Below are 27,335 nucleotides of genomic sequence, written 5' to 3'. Positions count from 1 at the left end.
GTTAGTAGGCCCACCCACTTAGATATATAAATGGGTCATACGTAATTACAGCCTGGTTATCTTTCGTGTTAACTGTTCGTCGTCACTGCAAAAGTTAGACCTTCGGCACTGGCTTCGATCATTACTTCAAGGCCACCACGGCACGATATTCTCACTTTCTCAGGTCGCGTGTTGCCCGTCAGGTAAAACTTGAAATGGAAGAAACAAAAAGAAAACCCTGACAGATAAAACATCGCTCGCTCTCTGTGATCTGAGACAAACACCGACTTGAGTCTGGTTTTCTAGGAAGAGCGGTGTTTACTGTTCACCTTCGAGGTCGAAGTAGTCCAGTGAGTTCTAACTTCTGTCAAATAGCTTGGAATTATTCCAAACGCAATTCTGAAGCAACGAGCCTGGTTTGCCTGTCTGTTTTGTTGTCTGATCGTTAGTGGTCGACCATTGTAGCTTAAGTTAAGGTTATGAACTTCAAATTTATATGTTAACTTCTTTCACTTCAAGATGATGTCCTTTTTGTTGTTTCTGCTCCCGTATTTTCCCCCTCATTCCTTGTTTTCCTCTTCTATTGTTTCTTTTAACTTTATTATTGCAGAGCAAGTGTTATTCGGGTCTATTGACGCTTCTTTGTCTAGTGGCAAGATGAAAATATTGAGCTGGGTAAGCCATCTCTCTCTCTCTCTCTCTCTCTCTCTCTCTGTGTTGTGTGTGTGTAGGTGCGTCTCTGTTTGTTTATATGTGCGGAGGGGTTGCAACGATGTAGTTTTGATTCTTTGCTTTCTGTACTAACTGGCAGCTGGGTATTACTTCACAGTCTTGAAGCTTTAAGTTTTGTAAACTTCCACCAATTTTCGCAAAATTTTCCTTTTTTATGGTTCACTAAAACTGAATGTGTCAGTGTTGACTGGTAGAATTTGATTGTAAATTTTAGAAGTCACGTAATCTTTGTATTCATATTTCAAATTTTCATGGGATACTGCAAACTGCGAAGTATTATTCACTCAGGCTTCTTATCGATCAAAAGTTTTCTTTAAGGCATTTTCAGAAAGCAGAAGAAAATTTTCTTCTAGAATTTGGGGAAGAACTCCGTTCAATTTATGAATGTTGTTTACCGATATAAATTGGTGGTTTATTGGTCAAGCATAATCGATACCACCCAATCATATGACTGGAACTGTTTAAAACCAGTTCAAAATGTGTTCTCTTTAACTTGTATGATGTCGCTTAAAGGGAAAAAAGCTGTCTGGCAAGAAAGAAAGATCACTCTTCATAATTAAATATTGACTTTTCAAGGAAGTAGTTTTCTCTTTTCTGTTGAAAGACAATTATACTATCACTCAATTTTGTGTTGTTTATGTTATCCTTTCTTTGGTACTTTGCATGTTTTTGTACATATATCATATATGTAGTATTGAATCACAAATTTAAATAAAGACCAATACAGCTTCAAGGGTTTTATCCTCTCAAGTTCTCCATTTCCCACTTTCCTCTTAAATACCCCCTCAAAATTTTGCACTGAAGAGGGTCGCCGATGTGAGTGAGGGAGGAGTGAGAGAGGAAAGAGAGTTAGGTTGGTTGTGGATGAATCTGTTGGATTCAATTCTGACTGTTGGACTAAAACCTGACACGTGATGATTTTAAAGGCTTAGAGGAACTTGGAGAGTATAAAAATTCCACTATCAACTGAAATTTCAAACTGTCAATCTATTCTATATTTGCATATTTCAGTAACTTTTTATCTTTCCTTCTCAGGTTTCAGTCTCACTTCCAGCAGTTCCGAAGGGTCGATCATACTTCCTTTGCAGTCTTCTCATTGCTGCTGCTTTGATATGTGTAACTTTTTTCAGTGGGGGTGCATTTATAACCACAGCGTACAGAGAAGTAATCATTATTCCTACCTACCCATAGATATATGTGTGTTTGTGCCTCATTATTGTTTATTTTGTACATACGTTTGTGTGTTTGGTTCTCTGGTTGCAAGTTGGGTCGTTGGATCTTGTCTTCAGACATAGAAGGACAAATTTAATGCAATATACTGTTCTTAAGAGACCACCCCCCCAAAAAAAATAAAAATAAAAGAGAGTTGATATGAACACTTTAATGCAGTCCCTTGTTACATTGTTTTGATATCTTTGGGGATTCTAGGAATATTTTTTTCCCTCTACATTTTCACAGAGATCTTCTCATGTTTATTGGATTCGAGTGAATTGGATTGTTGGAGAGCTTTTTCATTAAGCATTTTCATGAGTATGCTTTACCATTATTTATTGACCATATATGTTTGTGACCATATATGTTTGAGTCTCCTGTGATCTACCTCAAAGAAGTTACATTAGGCTGGTTGAGATTTGGGAATTCTAGGGTTGGGTTTAACCAAAATTGAATCATGATCTGATCTGTAATTGGGTTTTATAGCATTGGTTGGCAATCGGGGCTTTTTAAAGTATTAACTTTCTTGCTTCTTCACTTCATTAGACTTAAATGAAGTTAAGGAGTTCCTGTATGTGCAGAGGATCATATATTCATATGCTTTTACTTCTCTTTTTATTTTTCTGTAATGCAATGGAATACATATGGTGTCTTGTTGGTAACTGTTTAGGTCACTTTGCAGAGATTTCCAAGACGGGTAATTGCTGATAACATGCAGAAGAACACAAAATCGGATGTGTGCAAGGTTCATCCTTTTAGAGGTTTCTTTTATCTTTCCTGTTCTGGTATATTAGCTTACTTGGAATGTTTTGTTATTACCAATGTTTCTCTCTGTTTTAGAATCAATGCAAGCCCTGCGGAAGTGAAGTATTGCCAATGGGTATTATATCTAAGCTGTCTAACTTGGAAATCCAGCCATTATGGGGCTCATCAATGAAAAAGGTATGGATATAGCATATGATTTTCATTCTTTTGGCAAGTGAAATTGTTGTTTTCCTTGGTTATTACTTGATCACTTATTGTCAAGTCCATCTAACTTTTACAATTGCTGAAGTACCTTATTTGCTTACCCGTCCTTTAATTGGTTTACATATTTTCCTTCTGAGATGTAAGATGGGTGCAGTGGAATTTCCCTTTCGGGGGTTGGGATGACCTGAAATGTTTGACATTAAATTTCCTCAAGTATCTTGGATGTAATGTCCTCAAATTTTAGAAAATTTCCAAATGCATACTAGAAATTTTAAGAGATAAAAAATCAAGTAAATGGCTTGTATATTAAAGGTTCATCCAAGTGGAATTTTTAATGGGCGGGTCTTACAAACGGGTAAAATGGAAATAGCCGCAGATACTAATCTCAGTCAAAAGGGTGAAATGTAGTGTGTGTTTATGTAGCTATTGGTCAAAAAGCATCTTTTGTTGGCTCAGGTAGTGACTACTTTCTTGGAAGGGTGAGGGGAAGGAGGCAACGGAATACCGAGGCTAACAAGCTCATAATCTTGGCCTTACTTCACCATCGAAAAATGAAAAGAAGACTTCCATCTCCAAGCTTAGCTCGGACGCAACTTGCTTCTTTTTGGGTGTGGAGCAATGTCAAACAAAAATACCCAACAAACATTAGCTCTCCCTAAAAAGGAGGTGGTCCAGTACTCCAACTGCACCTTCTAGTATGGCTTCCTTGTTACGACTTCACTCTAGTTACTAGCCCTACCTTCAAATGCCCCTCCTTGTGGCTAAGGTAATGATTTTGGGCATGGTTAACTCCCATAGTGTGACAGGTGGTGTGTACAGGCACATTAGTTGATGGACTATAGTTTTTTTTCTTTTTGGATGAATAAATAAATCCATTAAAGATGAAAAAGTGAACATACAACGAAGCGAAATAATGCGAAGCTAAAGCGAAAAGACATAGCCAAAAGACAAGGGCCAGATAGAGACCAAAAGGAAATTATTTTGCGAATTTTTTCTTCTTTTTCTTTGAAGACTTGCGCTCAATCAAGAAGTCGTCACCGTAACGGTTGTGCCCTTTAATTGGACGGTTACTTCTTCTACACCTAGCACGGTCAAGATCGGGCGCTTGGAGGGGGGTAGGAGACACAGTAGCGCGCTCAGAGGGGATCAAATCTATGGCTGAAGATTAGGAAGGGGTGTCCGAGGATGAGGGGTGAGAGGAGGAATAAGTGAGGGGATAGGAAAAATGGGCCGAAGGGTTTATTAGAATAGGGCCATGGGGCAAAGAGTGAGGAGAGGGGCTTGGGCCAATAAGGTCGGGCCCAAGGGGAGAAGGGCCCAAGATGGAATAACTTGGAGGGGGTAAAATGGGGAGGACATTTTGATAAAGGATAAGGTTGAGAGAAGAGGACGTGGGATTAGAAAGAGGGCAGGGTGATTCGTTTACCAAAGAGGGGATATGGAGAGGCGGAGAAGGGAGCTCAGAGATATCAGAGGCAAATCTTTCACCGAAGAGGAAGGGGAGATCTCGAGGGTCAAGAGAGAGCATCGACGACTTCTGAATGGATTGTTTAAAGGAGAGAAGATTTTCAGAAGGAGAGGAAGGTGCTGCAGTCCTGGCTTCGACAGTGGCAGCTGAAGCTTCGACTACAGTGAGCTGACAAAAATTCTTGGAGGGAGTCACGATCTGGATCGATGTGCAAGGAGAGGTCGCTGTTTGGTTTCTTCTTCGGTAAGTGTGGGCTACTGGCGGTGATTGAGCATCACCATCAAAGGGCGGAAATTTGCAAGTAACAGTGGCAGTGACAACATCTGCAGAGCCTTCATCAGCAGTGGCAATAGGTCTTTCTTGATCTTGATTCACAACGTCATCTATAACATCTAGGTCAGCAGCAACGGAGTCTTCAAGAACTTAATCGATAACGATTGGAGAGGGATTCGAGACTCCAATTCTTGATTTGGCTGCAGCAGAGGAAGAATCAGTCAGATTCATGTCGGCAGTAATTTTTTCAAGGAGATCGATCGTCTTCAGAGGAACTTTAGGGATTAGGGCCATCTTCTCTACCGAAAAGTCTACTTCAGGCAGAGTTGTAGAAAAATTTTGAGGCTCTGAGATATGCTTTAGAGGGTCCGAGATGGCTGAAGTCAAAACAATTGATGAGCTGGAGACATCTTCGTGACCGAAAGAGGAGCATCGATCGCATCGCAGAGGCACCAGTCATATACGATGGTTTGTTTGTGATTCAAGCCATTGTCGTCAGCGATGGAAACAGTTGCCAAAAGTTGTTTGGCAGCAGGGAAGTCCATGCAAATGCGAGCGTAAGAGAGTCTTTCCATTCTGATGGTTTTGGCTTCAGTTCGCAAGGGCTTCCCCAAAGCAAATCCGATACGGCTGAGGCAATCGGAATTCCAGAATTCGAGCAGCAGTCTAGGGAGATTAATCCATAGGGGAAGGGAGTTGAAGTCGACTCTGCTGAGAGGAGAGGAGAGGAGGGGGACCAAGGCTTGATGAAGATCTGGGACTTTCCAACAAACCATGGTGATCCCTCCAGAGCTCGAGAATGACAGTCTAGCGACGAAAAATTGAAAAGAAAAATACCAACTTCAATCAGGTTGGTGTCCATAAGCCCACTTGCATTCCATTGTTTGGTAAGAGAGGACTTAACGATGTTAAGAGGGGGGATATGGCCAAGAAATTGGCCAATGATGGCTGATTTCCATCGGTGAATACTAGGTGCAGTAGAAGCAGAGGGGCAATGTGCGAGAGGGGTTTGGTTATTGATGGATGAAGGTGGGATGAAAGAGAGGTTGAGATTGTCAACAGGGAGGGAAGGCTTTGTGAACAGAGTGTTCCAGGGTTTAGGAGTGGGAAGCAGGGGGGCAGAGGAGGGCTGAGATGTGTGGGGGGGTGTGGATGGGAGAGGGCGGGGGAAGGCAACGCCGGAGAAGACATAGTTGGCCAAGCTACCTTTGAGACAAGGCAAACTTACTATTTTATTTTCTTAACCAGATAGTGGAACTCACCGCCTCAGCGCCTCCTGCTCCAGCCATGAGGTCAAGGTATGGAAACAGCCACTCAGCAAAAATTGCCGGGGTAAGGGTGCATAAGGAAGTTGCCCCCCATACTCTACTTGTGCGGAAACCTTTGGCACTGGGTTCATCCCTTCAATCAAGTGGATTTTACAGTCAATATCCTCTTGAATCCATGAAGCAAAAACTTTATTGTTGGAAATACATTCAGAATTTTATGTCTAAAATATTCAAAACCAAACATTTATGCCTTCTGTTAGTGCCCTAGGATGATGACATGTGGAAGAAAAAGACGGGGGGGGGGGGGGAGTTGCCATAACTAACACGTGGTGGGTTATAAAGAGGGGGGAAACACGTGAGGAAAGGTAATAGAATGTTTTATGTGAATGTTTGGGCAGCCTACGGCTGAGGGGCAGAGTATGCTGTGGGGATGACTGGCATTTTAACCAGGTTATCGTGCTTATTAGTAGATAAAGCTTATTTGTTTTTGTGTTCGATTTGCGGGGAGGAGTTGCCATAACTAGCATGTGGTGGGTTATAAAGAGGGGGGAAACGCGTGAGGAAAGGTTATAGAATGTTTTATGTGAATGTTTGGGCAGCCTATGGCTGAGAGGCAGCGTATGCTGTGGGGGTGACTGGCATTTTAACCAGGTTATCTTGCTTATTAGTAGATAAACCTTATTTGTTTTTGTGTTTGATTTGCGGGGTCTTATAAACTAGTATCAAAGCAAGTTAGGGGATCACTACACGGTTCGCCGATCTTGTGGACAAATGAATAGGCAAATTGAATAGGGATACCAAGGTTGAAGAAATCTTCCCTTGTGAAAATCTTCTTGTAAAAGAATTTATTTCAGAGTGCTTGAATACGGAGTTACCAGGGATGGTCCTAATCTATCTAGTTGTTGGCTATCACTGGTGTAATGAAGATAGCATGAATCAGGATTTGCAAACCAAATCAAGGAAGCATTGGACTGGCTTTATCGGAGAAATTGGCTGGGGGATAACAGAGTTAGCAGCGGGAATAGGCAAAACAGTTAGGGTTGGAATCACATTTGGGATCTCAGGAGAGCATTAGCTTCTTTATTAGGAGACAGTTATGCCTTCTTTCTTAGAGCATTAGCTCAAATAGTAATGCTCCTTCAGGGAGAGGCAATTGATTTAACTTATGCCTTCTTGATTTATGGTCTTTGCGCATGCCTAATGGTGTTTGTTTGTTGAAAAATTTTGAACCAGAAAAGTGCAAAACCGTCAATGAACTTGTTGGCCATTGCAGTTGGAATAAATCAAAAAGATAATGTAAATCAAATGGTTAAAAAGGTGACACTCAACACTCTATGCTTAGTAGTTTATGGTACTTTTCTGGTTGTCAATTAATTCTGCTATCCCATGTTGCAGTTTCTCTCACGTCATTTTGTTGTGATGCTGTTTCATTATGATGGTATTGTGGATGCATGGCGGGAATTTGAATGGAGTGATCGAGCTATACACATTTCTGCAATTAATCAAACTAAATGGTAATGGATGATCCATGAAATCGTTTTATCTAGTATAAACTACAATTCCTCACCTATATTTGTTTATAGAGTGGTAATTTCTAAGTGATAGCTGCATTTTATGATTTTGTAGGTGGTTCGCGAAGCGTTTCTTGCATCCAGATATAGTTGCTGAGTACAATTATATCTTTCTCTGGGATGAGGACCTTGAACTAAAAAACTTCCACCCGGGACGGTCTGTATGATTTGTAATATTTCATTTGGACCACTTTCATTAGTTTCATATAAGTTACTGCGTTGGTGCCTTGTAGGTGCATCTTCAATAATTAGTCTTCTGGAAGAAGCTATAAGAAGCTTCCTTAGCACTTATGGAAACATTATTTTGGCACATGAGAATACTAATCATTAAGTCCATTAAGCATAGAAATCTGTTTCTTTGACTGGGAAGCACCTTAAAATAACTTCTAACACCTTACCTGAAATAACTTCGGTTAGAAAACAAGCTTTAAACAATCAAAATAGCAGTTGAACTTGAACAAAGAAAAGAGAGAAGAAGAAGAAGAGAAGAGAGATGAAGAACTAGTAGAAAAGACTTGTGATTCTTAGCTAAAGAGTCTAGAATCACAGAGCACTTTTATTTATAGCTTCTAATGAATCTAATACAACTTGAGAGACAAGTAATTGTCCTTTAGAAGAAGGAAACAAAATATTACAGCTTTAGTAACTTCCTAACTCCTAAAATAGAAAATTCTGAAAATAGAAACTACCACCAAAATAGAAACTATGCTTTCTAAAAAACTCCCAAAACTTATATAGCAAGATTCCCACATTAGAAATAGAAAATATAATAAAAAAAACAGAAAAACACTGTTCACGTGAACAGTAAAAGCTGTTTTTACTGTTCACGTGAACAGTAAACTCCAAATTTACGTATACTTTAACACTCCCCCTCAAGCTGGAGCATACAAATCTCCCATGCCCAGCTTGCAACAGATAGACTGAAAACTTGGTCTGAACAGAGCTTTGGTGAACAAATCAGCTAGTTGGTCAGTAGAGCTCACAAAAGGAGTTGCTATAAGCTTCTTCTTCATTGCATCACGCACAAAATGACAATCTACCTCTATATGCTTCGTTCTCTCATGGAACACTGGAATACTAGCAATGTAAGTGGCTGCCTGATTATCACAAAACATTTTCATAGGGGCAGAAAGTGGAAATCCTATTTCCTCTAACAATGAACGAAGCCACATCAATTCAGCAGCGGTGTGGGCCATAGCCCTATACTCAGCTTCAGCACTAGATCGAGCAATGGTGGACTGTTTCTTACTCTTCCAAGTCACAAGATTTCCACCAAGAAAAGTACAATAACCTGTGGTTGACCGGCGATCAATGACGGATCCAGCCCAATCAGCATCAGAAAAGGCAACCAAGTCCATACTCCGATTTGGTCGATAGATGAGCCCTTTTCCGGGCGCACTCTTGAGGTACCGAAACACTCTCATCGCTGCATCCCAATAAGCCTTCCTAGGAGACTGCATAAACTGACTCAACACACCAACATAATAAGAAATATCAGGACGAGTAACAGTAAGATAAATAAGTTTCCCAATAAGACTCCTGTAACGATGGACATCATCTAACAAGTCACCATCATCACGTCCTAACTTCAACTGAGGATCCATGGGAATGTCACTAGGTTTAGAAGCAAGCATGCCAGTCTCAATCAAAAGATCTAACACATACTTTCTTTGTGACAAACTTACTCCTTTTTTACTGCGGATCACTTCAATCCACTAGAAATATTGTAGATCACCTAAATCTTTGGTTTGGAAAGATTTTTGTAAGTGTGCCTTAACTGTATGGATTGCATCAACATCATTGCCTGAAAGGACAATATCATCAACATAAACTGCCATAATGACAACACAATCACCCTGCCGTCTAACAAACATAGAGTGATCAGAATAACACTGTACAAAACCAAAAGACTCCACAGTCTTGCTAAATTTCTCAAACCAAACCCGTGGAGACTGTTTGAGTCCATAAATTGCTTTATGAAGCCTGCAAACACGAACACTGTCCTCCCCCTGAGCAACATACCCTGGAGGTTGCTCTATGTAAACTTCTTCATGAAGATCACCAGATAAGAATGCATTTTTTATGTCAAGCTGAAAAAGAGTCCAATCATAATTCACAGCCAAAGATATCAAGACACAGACAGAATTAAGTCTTGCCACAGGAGAAAAAGTCTTAAAATAATCTACACCATATGTTTGTGTATAGCCCTTAGCCACCAAGCGGGCCTTAAGCCTTTCAACCGTGCCATCAGAATGGTACTTAATTGTATACACCCACCGACAGCGGACCACATCTTTCCCAGGAGGTAAGTTGACTAAAGACCATGTATGACGAGAATGTAAAGCATCCATTTCCACATCCATAGCGGCTTTCCAGCCAGGAATTTTAAGAGCTTCGGTATGATGGGTTGGAATATGAACGGTAGACATAGACAAAGTAAGGCAACGAAAGCTAGGAGGGAGATGAGAGGTAGAAACAAAATTGGAAGCAGGATAAACAATGTTAGAGTGTAAAGTGCAAGTACGAGTACCTTTCCTTAAAGCAATTGGTAAGTCATCTGAAGGCAGAGTGGGATCTCCACTAGAAGAATCCGCCGGTGGAGAGGATGAAGAAGGAACATCCGTAGGGCCAGCGTCAAGCTCCACTAAAGGAGAGCCGCTAATATTGTTAGGAGGAACTCTACTATCCACAATATGTTCTGGCAACTTATGTCTTCGCTGATAAACCTGTAGAGGAACATTGCTAGTGGAAGGAACTAAAGAGGGAATAGGAGGAGTATCATCCAAAACATTTTCAATAGACACAGATTGACTTAGATAATAAGGAGTGTCTTCAAAAAAGGTCACATCCGCACTTGTAAATTGTTTGCGAAGAACCGGATCATAACTACGAAAACCTTTTTGAGTGCGTGAGTACCCAAGAAAAATACACTTAATAGAACGGGGGGAAAGTTTATCCAAAGGATGTGGTATGTGAACAAAACACACAACCAAAAATTTTAGGTGGAACTGAAAACGGTTCTCTATTGGGAAAAACAATTGAAAAAGGAGATTTTTCAGAAAGCAAAGGCATAGGCATGCGGTTAATTAAATGACTAGCAGTCAAGATTGCATCACACCAGTAACTCTTTGGAACATTCATCTGAATCAAAATAGCGCGTGCAACCTCCAAGAGGTGACGATTTTTGCGTTCAGCCACTCCATTTTGTTGGGGAGTGAATGAACAACTGGTTTGATGAATCATTCCAAGAGAATCACACAAGTTAGATATATCATGTTGCACATATTCTAAAACATTATTAGACCGAAAAATTTTAATAGGAAGAGAAAATTGAGTCCGAATTTCATGAATAAAACTTTTAAATGTAGTTAAGAACTCTGTCCGATCCTTTAAAAGATACAACCATGTAAGACGGGAGAAATCGTCCACAAAAGTAACAAAATATCGAAAACCATGCCTATTACTAATTCTACAAGGGCCCTAAATATTGGAATAAACAAGAGAAAACAAGGACTCACAACGAGAGATAGAGCGTGGAGGATAGGTGGCACGATGATGCTTCCCTAACTCACACGCTTCACAATTTAATCTAGATACTGATTTAAAAGAAGGAAATAAAATTTTTAATCTAGGTAAAGACAGATGGCCTAAACGACAGTGCCACTGGAGAGCATCTACACAATCATCAGAAAGAGCCGCAATAGGGGTAGCATAGTCCAGATAGTAGAGTCCGTTCCTTTCACACCCTCCACCAATCGTCTTCCTCGTGTGAAGGTCCTGGAAAACACAATAAGTGGGAGTAAAAGTCACAGAGCAGTTTAGTGCTTTAGTTAATTGACTAACAGATAATAAGTTAAAAGGAAAGTTAGCAACATGAAGTACGGATGATAAAGTAAGAGAAGGTGTAGGAGAAACACTTCCAGGGCCTAGAATAGGTGTGGAAGTCCCATTAGCTATGACAACAGAATTTTTAGTGGTAGATTTAGAAAAAGAGCTAAAAAGTGATGACTTACCAGTCATATGGGAAGAGGCCCCTGAATCGATGATCCAAGGGGTGGGAGTAGAAGTGAGAAGTGCTGTGTTACCCGCATAAGAAAGTGTGGCAGCGAAGTACTAGTGGATGTGGAAGCGCCGGTTCAATATTTTGCAATCGGCGAAGGATTTGGCTTACATCATCTCTTAGAGTCTTAGACAAGTCCCCTGAAGAAGATCTAGAACCACTATCGTTGTTTGCTACAGTATCAGTACCACCATCAGAAACGGCATGATTGGCAAGGTGCTTGGCCCACTTTGGTTTTCCATGTTTGGCCCAACAAGCTTCCACTAAGTGCCCTGTTTTACCGCAATGAGTACAAAGTCGAGATGTCTTATCAGACAGTTGAACACCACGACCTCCAAAAGACCTACTAACTCCCCCTGAACCACGACCACGTCCCCTTCCATAAGAGGTAGTGAAGGCTGAATTTTCTCCTTTAGAACTTTTGTTTGGAGAACTCCCTTCAGGCAAGGCAATACGTTGAAGTCTAGAATATGCTTCACTAAGATTAGGGACATGCTCACCAGCAAGAAGATGTCCTTTGACAGATTTTAGTTCAGGGTTCAATCCTGCGAGAAACTTAGACACAAAAAATTCATTCCGTTGGGCCTTTAGCTTCTCTATATCAGTGGTGAGAGGTTGAAAGACATTCAACTCCTCCATCATGCCTTTAAAGGAGTTGTAATAATCCTGCAGAGACTTGTCAGCTTGCTGAAATTGAAATAGCTTTTCATAAATACTAAAAATCCGAGTCATATTTTTAGCTTGGGAGTAAGTCTCTTGCAAATCATCCCATATTCCCTTTGCAGTCTTATGGAACATAACATTCGCTGCAATATCAGGTGCCATACTATTCCACATCCAAATTTTGATGATTGCATCATCTTGGATCCAACTAAAATAGGATTTGTCAGTCTCAGCAGGAGGTTCATCCTCAATGAACTTAAGCTTACCTTTTGCAAGTATGTACACCCGAACCGCTTGTGACCACAACAAGTAATTAGAACTACCTTTGAGCTTGATAGATGTAATTTGAACGTTTACATGATCTCCTTGAGATCCTTTTGATTCAGCCGTACTCATGATTGAGTCACGTGTAAGTGAAGACATTAAACTGAGGTAGATAGCACTCAAATCAGTTTTCCAAAACTTGAAGTAAAATGAGCAGAAAAAAAAAAAATTTTGCAACCTTAGGACAGAATAGGAGAAAAAAAAGGAGAGAGGTAACAAAGGTATCCAAGTTCTGGAACGTGTAAGAGTAAGGTAATAGGTAGAGAAGATCAGTTCACATGAATATCTGATCTAACCATCCATAATATACAGCATTAGGTGGCTGCCCACCAAGGAAACAGAAAAAAAAGAATTTCAGAAGAGAATATTGAGAACAACACTATTTTGATTAAAAAAAAGCTCTGATACCATGTTAGAAAACAAGCTTTAAACAATCAAAATAGCAGTTGAACTTGAACAAAGAAAAGAGAGAAGAAGAAGAAGAGAAGAAAGATGAAGAACTAGTAGAAAAGACCTGTGATTCTTAGCTAAAGAGTCTAGAATCACAGAGCACTTTTATTTATAGCTTCTAATGAATCTAATACAACTTGAGAGACAAGTAATTGTCCTCTAGAAGAAGGAAACAAAATATTACAGCTTTAGTAACTTCCTAACTCCTAAAATAGAAAGTTTTGAAAATAGAAACTACCACCAAAATAGAAACTATGCTTTCTAAAAAACTCCCAAAACTTATGTAGCAAGATTCCCACATTAGAAATAGAAAATATAATCAAAACAACAACAAAATATTGTTCACGTGAACAGTAAAAACACTGTTCACGTGAACAGTAACTTGAACAGTAAACTCCAAATTTACGTATACTTTAACAACTTCCAACCCCAACCAGGCTTTGCTGTTGGTGGAAGTTCCTTGTAAATTAAGTTTATCTGATCCCGATTTTTCTTTGCTTCGAAAATGACAGGTTTACCTCCAATCACATGGTTTAGTATATTTCTGATTAGATTTAGTTCTAGGGGACAAACATGAGCTGTCCTATAAAGTTATCCGGTGGGAAATGGAAGAGGTCTATTTTTCCTCTCTATGGATGGGCACCCGTCTTATTCTTGACACTTATCATCAGGGAAAGCTTCAGGCCTAAGTGTAGCCAATAGCCAACAAAATTCAAATTGTTTACTCTTTATTTCTCAATTTCAGCCTTATCCTTGGTAGGCATGTGTATTAGTATGGTAAAGCATCATTTGAGATGGTCATTTCTTTAACCTGACATGTGTGGTATATTGAATGTCAGCTATTTATCGATCGTCAAAGATGAAGGACTGGAAATTTCACAGCCAGCCTTAGATCCTACAAAGTCAGAGGTGCATCATCAATTAACTGTTCGTGGAAGGAGATCAAAAGTGCACAGGTTATCATATTATCTTTTGGAGGCAATGATTTTGATTAGTAAGCAAGTAAACCACCTTCTGCTCCCCTATTTCAAGAAGCCAGTGAGGCTTTACGTCTAAGGGCGCTCATTCGATCATAACTGCTTCCAGGATGTTGAAATCACCTTTGAGGCTGAATACAGGCCTGGCAGCAGTTTTTAGCAACCGTCCATGATTTTGATTAGTAAGTATAAGATACAGTCTTTTTAAATAGAAACTACAACCTATGGAGTATACCACAGGATAAGGACATAAAGTCCTCATTCTATAGATTCACAGCAGGGATTACCTGTGTCAGAATTCAATCCGACCAGATAATGATCAAGAGCATTTGGCCAGTGCCATGAAAAGAACTCTGTACTCGGATTGGCTAAAGTTATATTGCCAAGTTGGTTCTTTGAATCGAGAGACCTCCTTGGTGATGCTTGTATATATAGGCACACCCTCATGCATGTTTTCCACAGATTTTTATGCTCTATTTGAAGTCTTAACATGACATGATAATCAGACTTTGATATACCCTATGTAATATTTTATCATTTGAATCCAGTTGGAGAAAGTTCTTGTATGAGGTGGTTTAAATTGTTAGTTGTAGACTATTATTGTTTTTAATCATCTGATCTTGCATCAACAGAAGGATTTACAAGTCAAAAGGTAGAGGGAAGTGGTGTGACGATAACAGTACAGCTCCTCCATGCACCGGGTGCGGATGGCAAACTGCTTGCACTTGATCTTTGTTTCCCATTATTTGTTTTCCTTCTTTTGGGCTCTTTCATTATGCTAGTTCCTCAAAACCTTGCTATTATATCCACATAAACTAAAAATAAGCTATCATGCAGGTGGGTAGAAATGATGGCACCTGTCTTCTCAAGAGCAGCTTGGCGTTGTGCTTGGTATATGATCCAGGTAGTCCTTATAAGGTTATGGAATGAATGTAGTTATATAATAGAATGGACTAGGGTAAGGGCAAGTAGGGAAGGCTTCCAACCTCATCCATCTAAGATCTGGACAATTTGTATACTGCTGTATCTTTTTGTCTTATTTGTTAGTATGGTACCATGTCCTAATTTACTGGAAGTTGCTGTGTCTGATTATCTTGTATAATCTAACACTGACCTGGTTTGGGTTGGTTGGTTGGTTTCAATTTTCTTGTGAACCAATTTTCTAGTTCAATAGATTGTGCCTCTATAATTTAGTGCAGGATTGATTTGTTTTGGTTTAATTTGGGCTATGTTGGTTTTCCGATTCATTTTTAAAATGGTTTTCTGGTTAAATAGACTGGGCAACTTTTACCTAGTCTGTTCAGAAAGCCATTACAGGTCATGGAATGGCATTTAGCTGAAAATATGTTTCTATTATGGCTGGATTAAGGACTTCATAGGTCTAGCCATATTTCTAAGTTCTCCTTAATTCAGATTCATGGTCAAATTAGGATGCCTAGATGGGTTGGTCGATTGTGTGTCATTTCCTTGTAGTTTAGGACCATTATTCCTTTGGTAGTTAGTATCTTACTCAATCAATGAGTTTCTCTGATCTTATGCAAGTAAGGAGGTTTACTTTCTTTGAATAGGTTATTATTTGGGGGTGGAGTGAAGTTCAAACAAAACCTCCAAAAGCAGCTGATTGATGGGGAGATATTAAGGATCGGTTTCTGAGTCAATAAAGGACAGCCAACTTGGCCTGTGATTTTCTGTTTTAAACCCTGTTTTATTTTTGCTTATTTTCTGCAGTATGAAATGATACAAAAGCCCCCATAATTTGATTATGGAATGAAATAAGGTTCATTTAATTTTTTTGGGGGTTGGTGTGCCTCTTTTCTCTTCTATCTCTTCTTTTCTTTCCTTATCCTCCTCAAACCAATAGTCTAGTTTCACCTTTTTCTTTGATGCTTCGGTCAAATCAGGCTTTTTAGTTGCTAATTTTCTCTATAACAACCATCTCTAATTGATCAACATAAATACCTATCAAAACCATATTATACCTGGTGGTTTTTCTTTTTTGGTTTGATTGATGGTTTTTTTTTCTTCTTTGGTATTCTATTCAGAATGACTTGAGACATGCATGGGGCCTTGATATGTTGCTCGGTTACTGTGCTCAGGCAACTTCTCAATACCTAGAAATTTCTTTGTTTTAATATCAGTTTCCTGCATTAGATGATATCTGACTCAATGTTTTGACAGGGTGATCGAACCAAAAATGTTGGGGTGGTGGACTCAGAATTCATAGTTCACTTGGGTCTCCCTACACTTGGGGTATCATATGAAGACAAGGTAACATTTTGATGGTATCCCAGACAAATTTACACTTCGTGTAAACATATGTAGACAGGATGACATTTTTCATGAGTTACCTTACCCCATTACATGAATCTCAGACAAATTTAAGCGCTCTTGGCTCTAGTTCATCATTCATCTGACTTTGAAAGAATAAAAAGAAAGATTTGTCAGATCCTTCTAATTCTCAAGAATAGAAGCCTTTCTTCTGTTGAGTTGCAATCTTGCAACACTATGTGCTAATGGGAATTTATTTGCAGTTCTTTTGGAACTGACTGAAAAAGTCAGCCCACGATTTTTTCTCCTGTTGTTTTACTGAACTTTAAGCCATTACTTCCGTAAAGCAATAAAATTTAATTGTGTGATTTCTTTTTCGCTTGTTATATATCCTTGATGTAACCCTTTAGCTCCAAGACGAAATTTTTAATCAAGATTGAGCTCCTCCTGGTTAGATTATGTGAGAAGTCTTAATGTAGGAATATGAGAGAGTCACAAATTAATGGATGATCTTTTGACCTGTGAACAAAACCATTTGTTGAATTACATGTCGCAATTGAGCTTCCTGTCTCATTTTATATTAATGATTTATTACCCTCAGCCTACATAAAATATCCATTGGGATTGAAATTTTGAACGTGGCTTGAGTAGAAAAGCAGAATGATCATTAACGAGGATCTCTAACTGATTCAGTTACATATTTTGCTCTATCTCTCATTCTTACTACCATCCAGATGCTTATGTTTATCCTTCTAAGTAGGCAGGTTTTGAAGTAGAGCACTGGCATTGTTGCTGAAATTTCTATTTGGCTCCTTGCACTGACACACTATTGGATGTGCAGGCACCATTGGAGTCCCGTGTAATGAAGGATAATAGATCTGCAGTAAGTAGGGATCTCTTATATCAGGAAAATGTTACTTTGTTGAAGTACCGACAGGTTGATGATGTCGGACTCTGTGCCTCAACTAGTGCTCTTCATTTTGAATTTTACCCCCTGAATACAGTAATAATCCGTTAAAGTTCGCATATTGCAGTGTCATTCTGCATATGCCAGATCTGTTTAAATGTGTAAGGTGCTCTGGTGTTCAGTTTTTTTCTAGTCCAAGCAGGTCTTGAAGGATCAGTAGGTGCTGGTGCCTGCACATCACCAGCTGATCATCAATTCATGATTTGACATTTTTCACATATGATATATGATGTCTAAGGGCTTGATCATGTCTGTTCTGCGTGCTTATGTCATTTTGAGGCTTTATCAATGACTTTTATGCAGGTGAGGTGGCAATCATACATTGAATTGCAAACCTTCAAGACTAGATGGAGCAAAGCAGTAAAGGAGGACAAATGTTGGATTGATCCATATCAGTAACATATTTCCAACCTTTTTCAACTTTGACTGAACATAGATTCTGCAATAACATGTAACTGGGCTCCACTGGTACTCGCCCTTATAGCTGATAGATTACACAGTGAAGGAATTGGGAGCAGATGACCTTAGTTGCAGGTTAACAGAGAGGACAGGGCTTGGGCTTCAAAACTTTTTTTTTTTTAATCGTTTTTGGGGGGTTGGGGTTTGGGGTTTGTTAAATATGTTTGTTTTTGCTGGGAGAGTTCGTATTTTCACACTGTTTGTAAATTTGTTGTTGTAAATGTGATTCTTGTGATTATGTCATCAATTCCTTGCTGTTTCTGTGGACTTCAGATTTGCTTACTGTTTGTAAACGAATTCTAGTAATTATAATCATCAATTCCTTGCAATACTAACATATATCCCTGTGAGGAATAATGGGCAGTGACATAGACAAAGTAAACGAATCTGTTAAGGAAGCGTAGGTTGTTTTAGCATGCATTGTTGGATCGATGAATTGTCAAACACATGTTGGAACTCGATACCCTGTTTCACTACTTCATGATACATTCTAGACTCAAACCTACTGTCGAATGCATCCCAAACACAACCAGCTTTGGTCTGTAAACTTCCAAATCAAGTTAAATCCTCTTTTGTGCCATTGATGAAGCAGGAGTGCATTTGGAAATTGGATGGTGATACACCATCAAAGGGTTACTCAGCAAGATGGTGATACCCTAGCCAGCTTTCTGAATTGGAAAATACCTAACACATCTCAGAGGTTTGAGAGGTTTCCCCACTCGTTCACCTCAACTTCCTTGATAGATATATAAGCTCCTTTCTGAGGACTAGACAAGGTTACATATGCTACTTCAGACACCTTGGTTATCTATAACCAGCAAGAGGATCTAGTTCATCTACTTCAATAGCTTTGTATGTCTATCATGCATCCATGTCTTTTAAATCCATCGTGTCAGCGAAGATATCTATCTAATAATTAGTAGCTGAGCCTCTGAGGTACATGACAATAAATGGAGTAAGTTAACCTCAAGGGGTTGACTTAGTTAGAAAAGATTAACACCTACTAAGTAAGAGATTAAGAGTTTAAATCTCTTTAGGGCCGGCTGTATCTAAGGTATTTTCCCCTAGGTATACAAGCTACAGTTTCTCCCAAAAAAATAAGAGAATTACAAACTCTTATTGAGGGGAAAGCTGATGCAATAGTGGGCCTAATTACTTCCTGGATAGTGGGCTTCCATCTTAGGAGAAGCCCAAAAGCAGATTTTCTGTCGTACGCGTGCGGAAATTCCCAATCTGAGGGTTTTAGCCTCTTTCTTCTCAGATTTCCTGAACTTCTCAGAGTGTTGGTAGGGTGTATGAGTGTGTCTCGCCGAGCTCCGAGACCGTCATCTCTCTCTCTATTTCTCTGTAGATCAGATCAGCTTAAGTTATTAGTTAAATCATGTCTCTGTATCGTAGCATCCTTAGATCCCTTCGACGATCATCCCCTCTTTCTCCGACTACTAAATCTATTCTCACAATAGCCGCCGTCGACGATTCTGTAATCTACCACCATCAACAGCATCTGAATCACAACCTCATTCCAACGCGCTCCTTCGCTTTCTCATCGGCAGAAGAGGCTGCAGCCGAGCGACGGCGCCGCAAGCGCCGCCTCCGTATCGAACCCCCACTTCACGCTCTCCGCCGCGACCCTAGCGCCCCACGCCCTCGCCCAGACCCAAACGCTCCTCGCCTCCCTGATTCCACTTCTGCCCTCGTTGGCCCTCGCCTTAACCTCCACAACAGGGTCCAATCCCTCATCCGCGCCGGAGACCTCGATGGTGCCTCTGCAACCGCTCGTCACGCCGTATTCTCCAACACTCGACCCACCGTCTTTACCTGTAACGCCGTCATGGCTTCTATGTACCGTGCTGGTCGCTATGACGACGCCATTGCTCTCTTCACCTTCTTCTTCAAGCAGTCGAACATCGTTCCCAATATCGTCTCTTATAACGTGCTCATCAATACACACTGTGATGCTGGCCGCGTCGATACGGGACTCGAAATTTACCAACACATCCTCGCTAACGCCCCTTTTAGCCCTTCTCCTGTGACTTACAGGCATCTTACCAAGGGTTTAGTTGATGCTGGTCGTATATCTGATGCTGTTGATCTCCTCCGGGAGATGCTCAACAGGGGCCATGGTGCGGACTCTTTGGTTTACAACGTTCTTATTTCTGGGTTTCTCAATTTGGGCAATTTAGAGAGAGCACTTGAGTTCTTCGACGAGCTCCGCGAACGTTGCCTCGTCTATGATGGTGTGGTGAATGCTACCTTCATGGATTGGTACTGGAAACAGGGCAAGGATGCGGAAGCCATGGAGTCTTATCGTAACCTTCTTGATCGTCAATTCAAGATGAGTCCTGTCACCTGCAATTCCCTTTTGGAGGTGCTTCTCAAGTATGGGAAGGCCGCCGAGGCCGAGGCGCTTTTCCACCAAATGTTAGACAACCACACCCCACCGACTTTTCAAGCTGTGAACACTGATTCGTTTAAGATCATGGTCAATGAATGTTTCCGATTGCAGAAGTACTCAGAGGCTATTGAGGTTTTTAAGAAGGCTGGAACGCAGCCAAAATCGAAGCCTTATATGATGGATGCGGCTGGTTACAATAACATTATGGGCAAGTTCTGCGAACTTGGATTGGTTTCGGAGGCAGAGAAGCTGTTTGCAGAAATGTCCACGAAATCTGTTATGATGGATATCAACACTTACAAGATTTTTGTTGATACATACTTGAAAGAAGAGAGGATAGATGATGTTGTGTTATTTTTCAATAAGATGGTGGTTGAGTCAGGTTTGAGATACAATGCACTGTACTGCAACAAGGTGTTTGATGAATTGGTTAAAAGGGGCAAGGTTGAAGAGGCAGCAGAGATTCTGGGCCGAATGGGGGACAGAGATGTGAAACCAGCCCCAACACACTATGAGATTGTGATTACGGCTCTGTGTAAGGAGGGTAAACTAGACAAGGTTAGAGATTTGTTGAGTCAGATGGTCAGAAATGGAATTGATGGTCCTCCTACTTTCCGTGATTTTATATATGAGACTTTCTGTAACGAAGGGAGAAAAGATGAGATCGATAGAATATTTGAAGCGAGGATGAAACCTGTTGGTCGTAACATGCCATATTCATCACCTCCTAGAAACGTTGCTGGTATGCCCCCATCATCATCACCACCTTTTAGAACTGTTACAGGTATGCCACCATCTTCGCCAGCTCCCCAAACTGTTGCAGATATGCTGCCATCATCACCATCACCTGGTACAGCAGGACAGGTTGCAGCTAACTTTAGAGTATGACGACCATTGGCTGCCCTTGTATCACTGCAATTTTCAGTTGAGTAAGACGGTTGCTTATTTAATATTTTATACTGTGTCCTGTTGGACAATAAAAAAAAAGTCTTTGAGGCTTTCAGTTTCAAAGATGGTATAATCATACAAAGGATTGTTCTCCTACGATTGATTAATGTAACAGTGGATGTAGGGTAATGAGTGTTGCCATTTCTGTCTGATCTAATGGATATGGTCATTCGTTTTGTCTGATGTGATCTGGAGTCTAGACACATCCATGTTTTCCAACTATGCTAATTTATAGATGTTTAACCCATTGATCCTGCTTAGCTTAAAAACTTTTAAAATAGCATTTCTGATCTCTTATCCTTCTTATTGAATGTTTTATCATTTCCACAACCAATGCCTATCTGTAAGTATGTTTTTTATGACATCATTTATGTTGTTCAAAGTGCTTCTCTTCCTTCAATACTGCTTTGTGGTTTGATTTTACAAACTTACTGAATTTCTGTTGGAGCTTCAAGTTCTATTCGCCTTTGTCTGGGACTGATTGCTGTCATCTTTTGCTGGTTGGCTGTTGATTTAGACTGTAAATGTATTGACTTTTTCTCTGTTCTTTGAGACAATCCTTAAGTTTAAAATGGAAGAATTGTTTTGATTTATTTTCTTGTTTTAGGTGGTAGTTATTTCTTCATTCTCCTCATGTATGGGTCTGTACACTACCACTTGGACAGGTTATTGGCATGATTACATTTTTACTAGCAGTATCAGATATGCTTCGTAGAGTGTATAACCCCTGGCTGCCAAGTGCCAATAGTATTACTTCCACGTTTTAAGCTTCTTCTAGGAATGTCAATGTTCTATGTCATTTTGGATGTAAAAGTGTGTTTATTAAGATATTTTAAGGGAAAAAGAAGAGGACCAATTGCATGCAAGAAAATGGTGGCAATCCTGGATAATTAAAATGTGAATTAAGATCTTCTTTTCCCATAGTCTTCAGCCAAAGTACTAAGATCTAGTTGAAAATGCTAATTAATGTCTTTAGACAGTTTTTGAGTTAGATTTACTGTCACTGTTGATGTTAGAAAGTTCTCATGGTCTTCTTGTTTTCAACTTTACAGAATGTTATGCCCAACTACACACATCCAACATATCAACTTCTTTTCCTGCCTTTCCAGTTGTTGGAACTTGGAAGGGGTATCAGTGGATTTTAGATATCTTTTTCCCCTGCTCACTTACCTAGTTCTGTGTAGGAACTTGGAGAACCTTTTTTCGACATATTAGTTTTGCAAAACACCCTTCCAATTGTTTTACCAGTCAAGTCGTGATCGATAGTCGCATTTCTATTGGTTATCGGTTTTCCTCTCGTTTTGTTTTTGCTGCTACATGAGATGGTCATTGTTCAAATTTGGACCTTGTTGCGGAGTTGATGAATCTTTTTCTTTTGCACTTCCTTTGCAAGCTCAATAAGTTGAAATGTAGTTGAAATGCATGATGACACATGGAACCAGGAAGATACTTTGAGGAAGAGCACATAGTTTGGCCTGTTTTTGACTATTTAATATAAGAATGGTGGAATTACTCTTTTGGAGGATATTATCATGGTTTTGGAAATGAGCTGATTTCATATGTTGCATACCTCATTGTAAGTTCGTAGAGGAGGGGTTCAGACTAACCCCATGATTTTGAACAATTCTTCTATTGCTGTGTGTTATGCTTTAGTTTGTGGGAACACTTTATTGCTACTGTTGGATGCAGAAGTGGCCTAATGGCCATCTAGGGCAGGAGTTGGAGGGTTTCCTTCTCATCTTGTGGTGAGAAGTCTTAACATATCGTCCAAATTCTTTTCCTTTTCAAATATCTGAGGTATGTTCTCTTGTTTCAGGTCTACTGTTGATAAGAGTTAATGTATCTGAGTTGTTTTTTACTTCTTTTTTCTGTTTTAATGAACTAATTCCATGATTCCAAATTTTGAGGGATTTGAGTCCTACAGTCCGTTAACTGTTACAGAGAATTACCTATTTTTGAAGGACTTGAGTTGTAACTTGTAAGCGATCCTTCCGTGTATGGGGAGTTTCCCATTTCGCTTATTTCTTTGAAGCTCTAATAAATAATTCCCTATGATTTTGTATAGAAAGCTTTTAGGGAGAGTTTTACTGTGATTGTGCTTTAGGCTTTAATGGCTTGACGTTATCTTTTACCATTCATTGCTGGGGTATTGTTTAGTTAATTTACTGATAAGTATTGGATTTTCTCATGAGGGGAAGTTCTAAATAGAGTTTGCAGTCTCCAAGTAGAGAAAATTTAGTGTTGGAAGCTTATCTGGTTGGTGAACCTGTTTAATATGGGATTCCATCATCTGTTACTGCTAGCCGTTTGCCTAAAGATGGAAGGGGGAGGGTTATTCCATGTATTAAACGTTTGCTGCTGTGAAGCTCTCTTCGCAAGTATAGCTGCCAGTGAATTGGCCTCCCTGCAGGTATAAAATATCTGATCGATGTCTGGCAATCATCTACAAGCCACTGTAACTTCGATGGTATCCCCATCGGAGATGTTGATGGCCATTTGATTGTTACTCTCCACTGTGATATGTACGGGAATTCATGTCTTGCAGCAGTCTTGAAAGTCTGCTTTAAATAAAATTTGTTAAATTTTATATTGTCAGTTCATGGGATTCTTTTGAACCAATGGGAAATATTTTTATTTTGATTATTAAAGAAATTTTTTATTTTTTTTTATTTTTTGGGTATAATGTTAAATTTACCATAAACATTTAACACAAGAATTCAAGAAATTAAATGAAAATAGTAAAAGTTTTACAAGAAGTTAAATTCTAATATGACTTGTCTCTCTATTAGATTTTCTTATAGAGTTGGGAGACTAATAAATTACATTCATAACACAAAGACATTTTTTATATATAAGAGATAGAATATTATATATAGACATTAACATGAATTGAACTTACGAATTATTCATTAAGAGTTATTGATCTTACCAATCAAGCAACCTTGCCATGATTGGCATCACTAAGAAAAAACCCCTATTAGGTTTCAACCATTTTTTAACGTGATTTTATACTTATTTTTGAACCCCAAAAAAATTCTACTTCCATACGGATCCCGTGTCTAGAGTTCAAAATTCAGCAGATTTGAATTAGAGCAACAGAAAAAAAAAAAAAAAAAAAAAATTCAATTTACTGATTCCGGGTTTTTTAAACCACGAGAAAAGTAGATTAGTTCTTTTGAAGCATATGCGTCGATAAAGTTTGACATGTCGGATGACTTTCAATCTTTGTCGGACTGTCTCTCTCTATTAAGCACTTCAACGAAAGGGCTATCAGTAAAAAGCTTATGCTTCTCTTCATTTGCTCCAGCAACTTTGGCTGTTTCTCGAATCACAATGGTTACTCTGGAGTTTGGAGATGGGTTCGTGTTGCTCACTTGCTCCTCAGAATCTGCTGTTGTAAATTAGAAAATTGTTATAAATAATATTTATTGTTATAAATAATATTACCATATTAGAGAAGTTGTTAGCTCCATTAATGACTAACTCAATAGAACTTATCTTTCTTCTTCTTCTTTGTTTTTTTTTTTTGCCAACCCCGGTTTTATAAAATGGTGGTTCGACCCGCGTCGCACACTTGGCTGTGGTGGGTGAGTTTCCCAGCGGAAATTTTTTGAATTCACAAGGATTCGATATCGGAACCTTGCTTAAGCGAACCAAGCTGCTTACCACTTAGACCAACCCCCGTTGGTTTGTTTTTCTTCTTTGTATTCATTATATTTCCTTTATTTTATAACAAAAATAACTTAAATTAATTGGATACTTTTGCTTTTGTCGGAAACTACCACATTTTGGTTTTTGATCTTTATTTTACAATTGAAATCCAGGATAATCAAACAATAACAAAAAATAGACGGAGTTGTAATAGATTTTTCAGATTTTCATCAGAAATACCAAACAATAATAAACCAGGAACCTATCATGATTTCTGGAAAAAATCTTCTGTTGTGTACATCCCTCTGTTTTGCATAGTAGTGCACCCTTTATATAAAATGAAGGCTAAGATTAAAATCTTAATTTTAAATTTGAAAATTAAAAAGTCCAAAATAGCCTTTTAGTTCCTTTGTTTTCTCAGCCTTTTATTTGGTATGCATAGCAAAGAATGGTGTACACTAAAGGATGTTTACTCACCATTTCTAGCCCTACCTAAATTTATTATATTTCTTCACTTAAAGATAGAAACTACTGAAGATAACCCAAATTGATGCAATGGCTGAAGAAAAAGAGGAAGAAAGTTCTGGTTAGGTTAAAAGTTCAAGCTTGTTTACTATTGATGAAAAAAAGAAAAAAAAAAAGGTTTAGGAATCCAAACACAAATTTGAGAAACAGAGGAAAAAATGAGACAAAAATAAAGGAGATGCTTCGATCAAGAGTGTAAAACAAAATGTAAGTTAATTTGTTTAGGACACACCAGCAAACTGATGAAGAAGAAAGAGAATAACCGAACCAAGGGTAGAGAAGCAAAATCGTCCAATTAGGAATTCCATTGACAAAGAAGATGAGACTGGTTACCGAGACGGAAGAGAGCATTAGGTTTAACTCGATTTCAATTTTTTCCTGGTTACGTGGTTCGTTTTGTAAAATATTGTTTTAATTAAGGATACCTAATGGCTAATTACAAATGATCTTAAAAACTAAATCCGTTTGAGCCGTTGGATTTTTTGGGTACACGTGTCACAACAAAGCCCCGACACAAGCGTGAACAAAATCTTCGGGGAAGGGGGTTATTTTGAAATACCGGCTGTCATGCTGTTTGGTCAGGCCGTTATGATGGGGGTACTCCGTACTCATCCACCGTCCGCACTCGATGAGAGCATCAATTTATTTGAAGGCATCTTGGCTGTTAGATTCCTGATCACAAGGAATCTACCAAACAAACCTAAGTTTTTGTCTTATAGCGTCTAGATAACGTAGGAATTTTCTACCAAAAAAAAAAAGATAACTTAGGAATTTGCATTATGTGTTTGCAACCGAATTTTATTTATTTATTATTATTATATATTTTTTTTGGGTAGGTGTTGCAACCGAATCTGACTTCTTGAGTGAACACAATAGAACCATGGTTGATTGGGTAGAGAACTGTTCACAGAAACAGAGTGAAGTCAAGCTTGACTAGGGAGGTCACGGAGCCACCTCTGATGAGCAAATTAGATTCAATAACACCACCACATGAGAATGAATACTTAAAAAAGAAAAATATGCAATACTTAAAGATAGTTTGAACGATTACATTTGGTATCTGGATAGACCCAATGGCTGAATTATTGGAGATAGATACTATACTATTACTATATATGTCCTTAGTGTTTGTAGAAGGGTGGGGATTTAAAGTTACAAAACGAGAGAAAGTTTGCTTCAAGCAGAATTTTCACCAATAGTGGTGTATGAATAAGAGGCCATATTGACTGATCTGGTTTGGATAGTAAGCTTACTACTACAAGTTGATGGCACCATATTTCTTTGATGCTGATTTGGAGTTTTTTCGTTTGCTGCAAACCATCCCAAATTGCCATGAGTGCTGCTTCTATTTCATCACCGTCCATTTTCTTTCCATTGCCTAACTTTAGCAAATTAGCTTCCGTAGTAACCCCCACGCTTCAAACCGAACCTTCGAAAGGTTTGTTATATACCCCTGCACACAATAAAGTTGTCAAGTTAATATTGCAAGTCACATTTAAATCATTATTACTATTTTGATAAAGAGAAGAGTGTTCATGAGTAGTTAGAGACCACTCAGAGAGTACATGAGCAGTACCACTAAATGAAATAGGTGGAGTCTTTATAGTGTAACTTGACCATTGAGACTCATCAGATTGTTCAATTAGCTCAAATTTCTTCCAAGAAAGACGCGTCGATGCAAGAGTTAACCTCCCTGAAAATGTTGACCCCTACGGTGGCAATGGCAGCCTAGCATGTCAGGGTTGACACACACGGCCGATGATTTAGTAGATGTGCCGCTTGAGATAAATGTGGTGTTAGGTCCACATGTCTTCTATGTATGTTACACAGGCTTATGGCTCTCCAAGTTGGTTGGCATCCCCTCCGGGAACATTCTTCATGTGAAGTTATCATGAGAGGTTTGGTGAAGTTCTGGTCGCCAAAAGGGGGTGCTTGGGAGGTTCAATCACACATTCCCAGCACCAGTCCCTCTACGATTTGGTTATCATCCCAAGGTCTGCAATTGAGCTCCCAAGACTCAAGCATCATCAATGAGGCTTGTAAGTTTCCCGAACTTATCCATGGACTCAAGGTCAAGGCCCTTGGTCTACTTTCGAAGATTCGGTTCATGGGAGCATATGCCCAATCCAACCACTGGTTCAGGCTCGGGTACTTGGTATAAAATATGTGATTTTCT

General features: G+C 39.2%; 1 protein-coding gene and 1 pseudogene across 4 annotated transcripts; both read left to right on the top strand.

The window, feature by feature from the left end:
• Window positions 1-79: 79 nt before the first annotated feature.
• On the top strand, window positions 80-18,502 carry LOC149026640 (uncharacterized). Of its 4 annotated transcripts, none has more exons than XM_089154866.1 (14): window positions 80-654; window positions 1,747-1,875; window positions 2,606-2,668; window positions 2,764-2,865; window positions 7,135-7,218; window positions 7,297-7,415; window positions 7,528-7,629; window positions 13,809-13,925; window positions 14,579-14,647; window positions 14,784-14,850; window positions 15,989-16,042; window positions 16,125-16,214; window positions 17,056-17,097; window positions 17,485-18,502. In XM_089154866.1, the coding sequence occupies exons 1-14, from the start codon at window positions 499-501 to the stop codon at window positions 17,578-17,580; spliced, it is 1,290 nt and encodes a 429-aa protein (XP_089010992.1). In that variant the 5' UTR covers window positions 80-498; the 3' UTR covers window positions 17,581-18,502. The 4 variants fall into 4 exon arrangements, with proteins under 4 accessions (XP_089010992.1, XP_089010998.1, XP_089010986.1 ...); XM_089154872.1 differs by having other exon boundaries at window positions 80-455; window positions 590-654; window positions 17,056-17,575; XM_089154860.1 differs by having other exon boundaries at window positions 17,056-17,575.
• Window positions 18,503-18,805: 303 nt separating this feature from the next.
• On the top strand, window positions 18,806-23,609 carry LOC149026639 (pentatricopeptide repeat-containing protein At1g10270 pseudogene; annotated as a pseudogene).
• Window positions 23,610-27,335: the final 3,726 nt, after the last annotated feature.

The sequence above is a fragment of the Hakea prostrata genome, chromosome 1 (genome assembly GCF_041222555.1).
Source record: "Hakea prostrata isolate BN-2017 chromosome 1, UWA_Hpros_2, whole genome shotgun sequence".
Taxonomy (NCBI): domain Eukaryota; kingdom Viridiplantae; phylum Streptophyta; class Magnoliopsida; order Proteales; family Proteaceae; genus Hakea; species Hakea prostrata.
The sequence above is the reverse complement of the archived record's forward strand: the minus strand, read 5'-3'. Positions and strand labels throughout refer to the sequence as shown.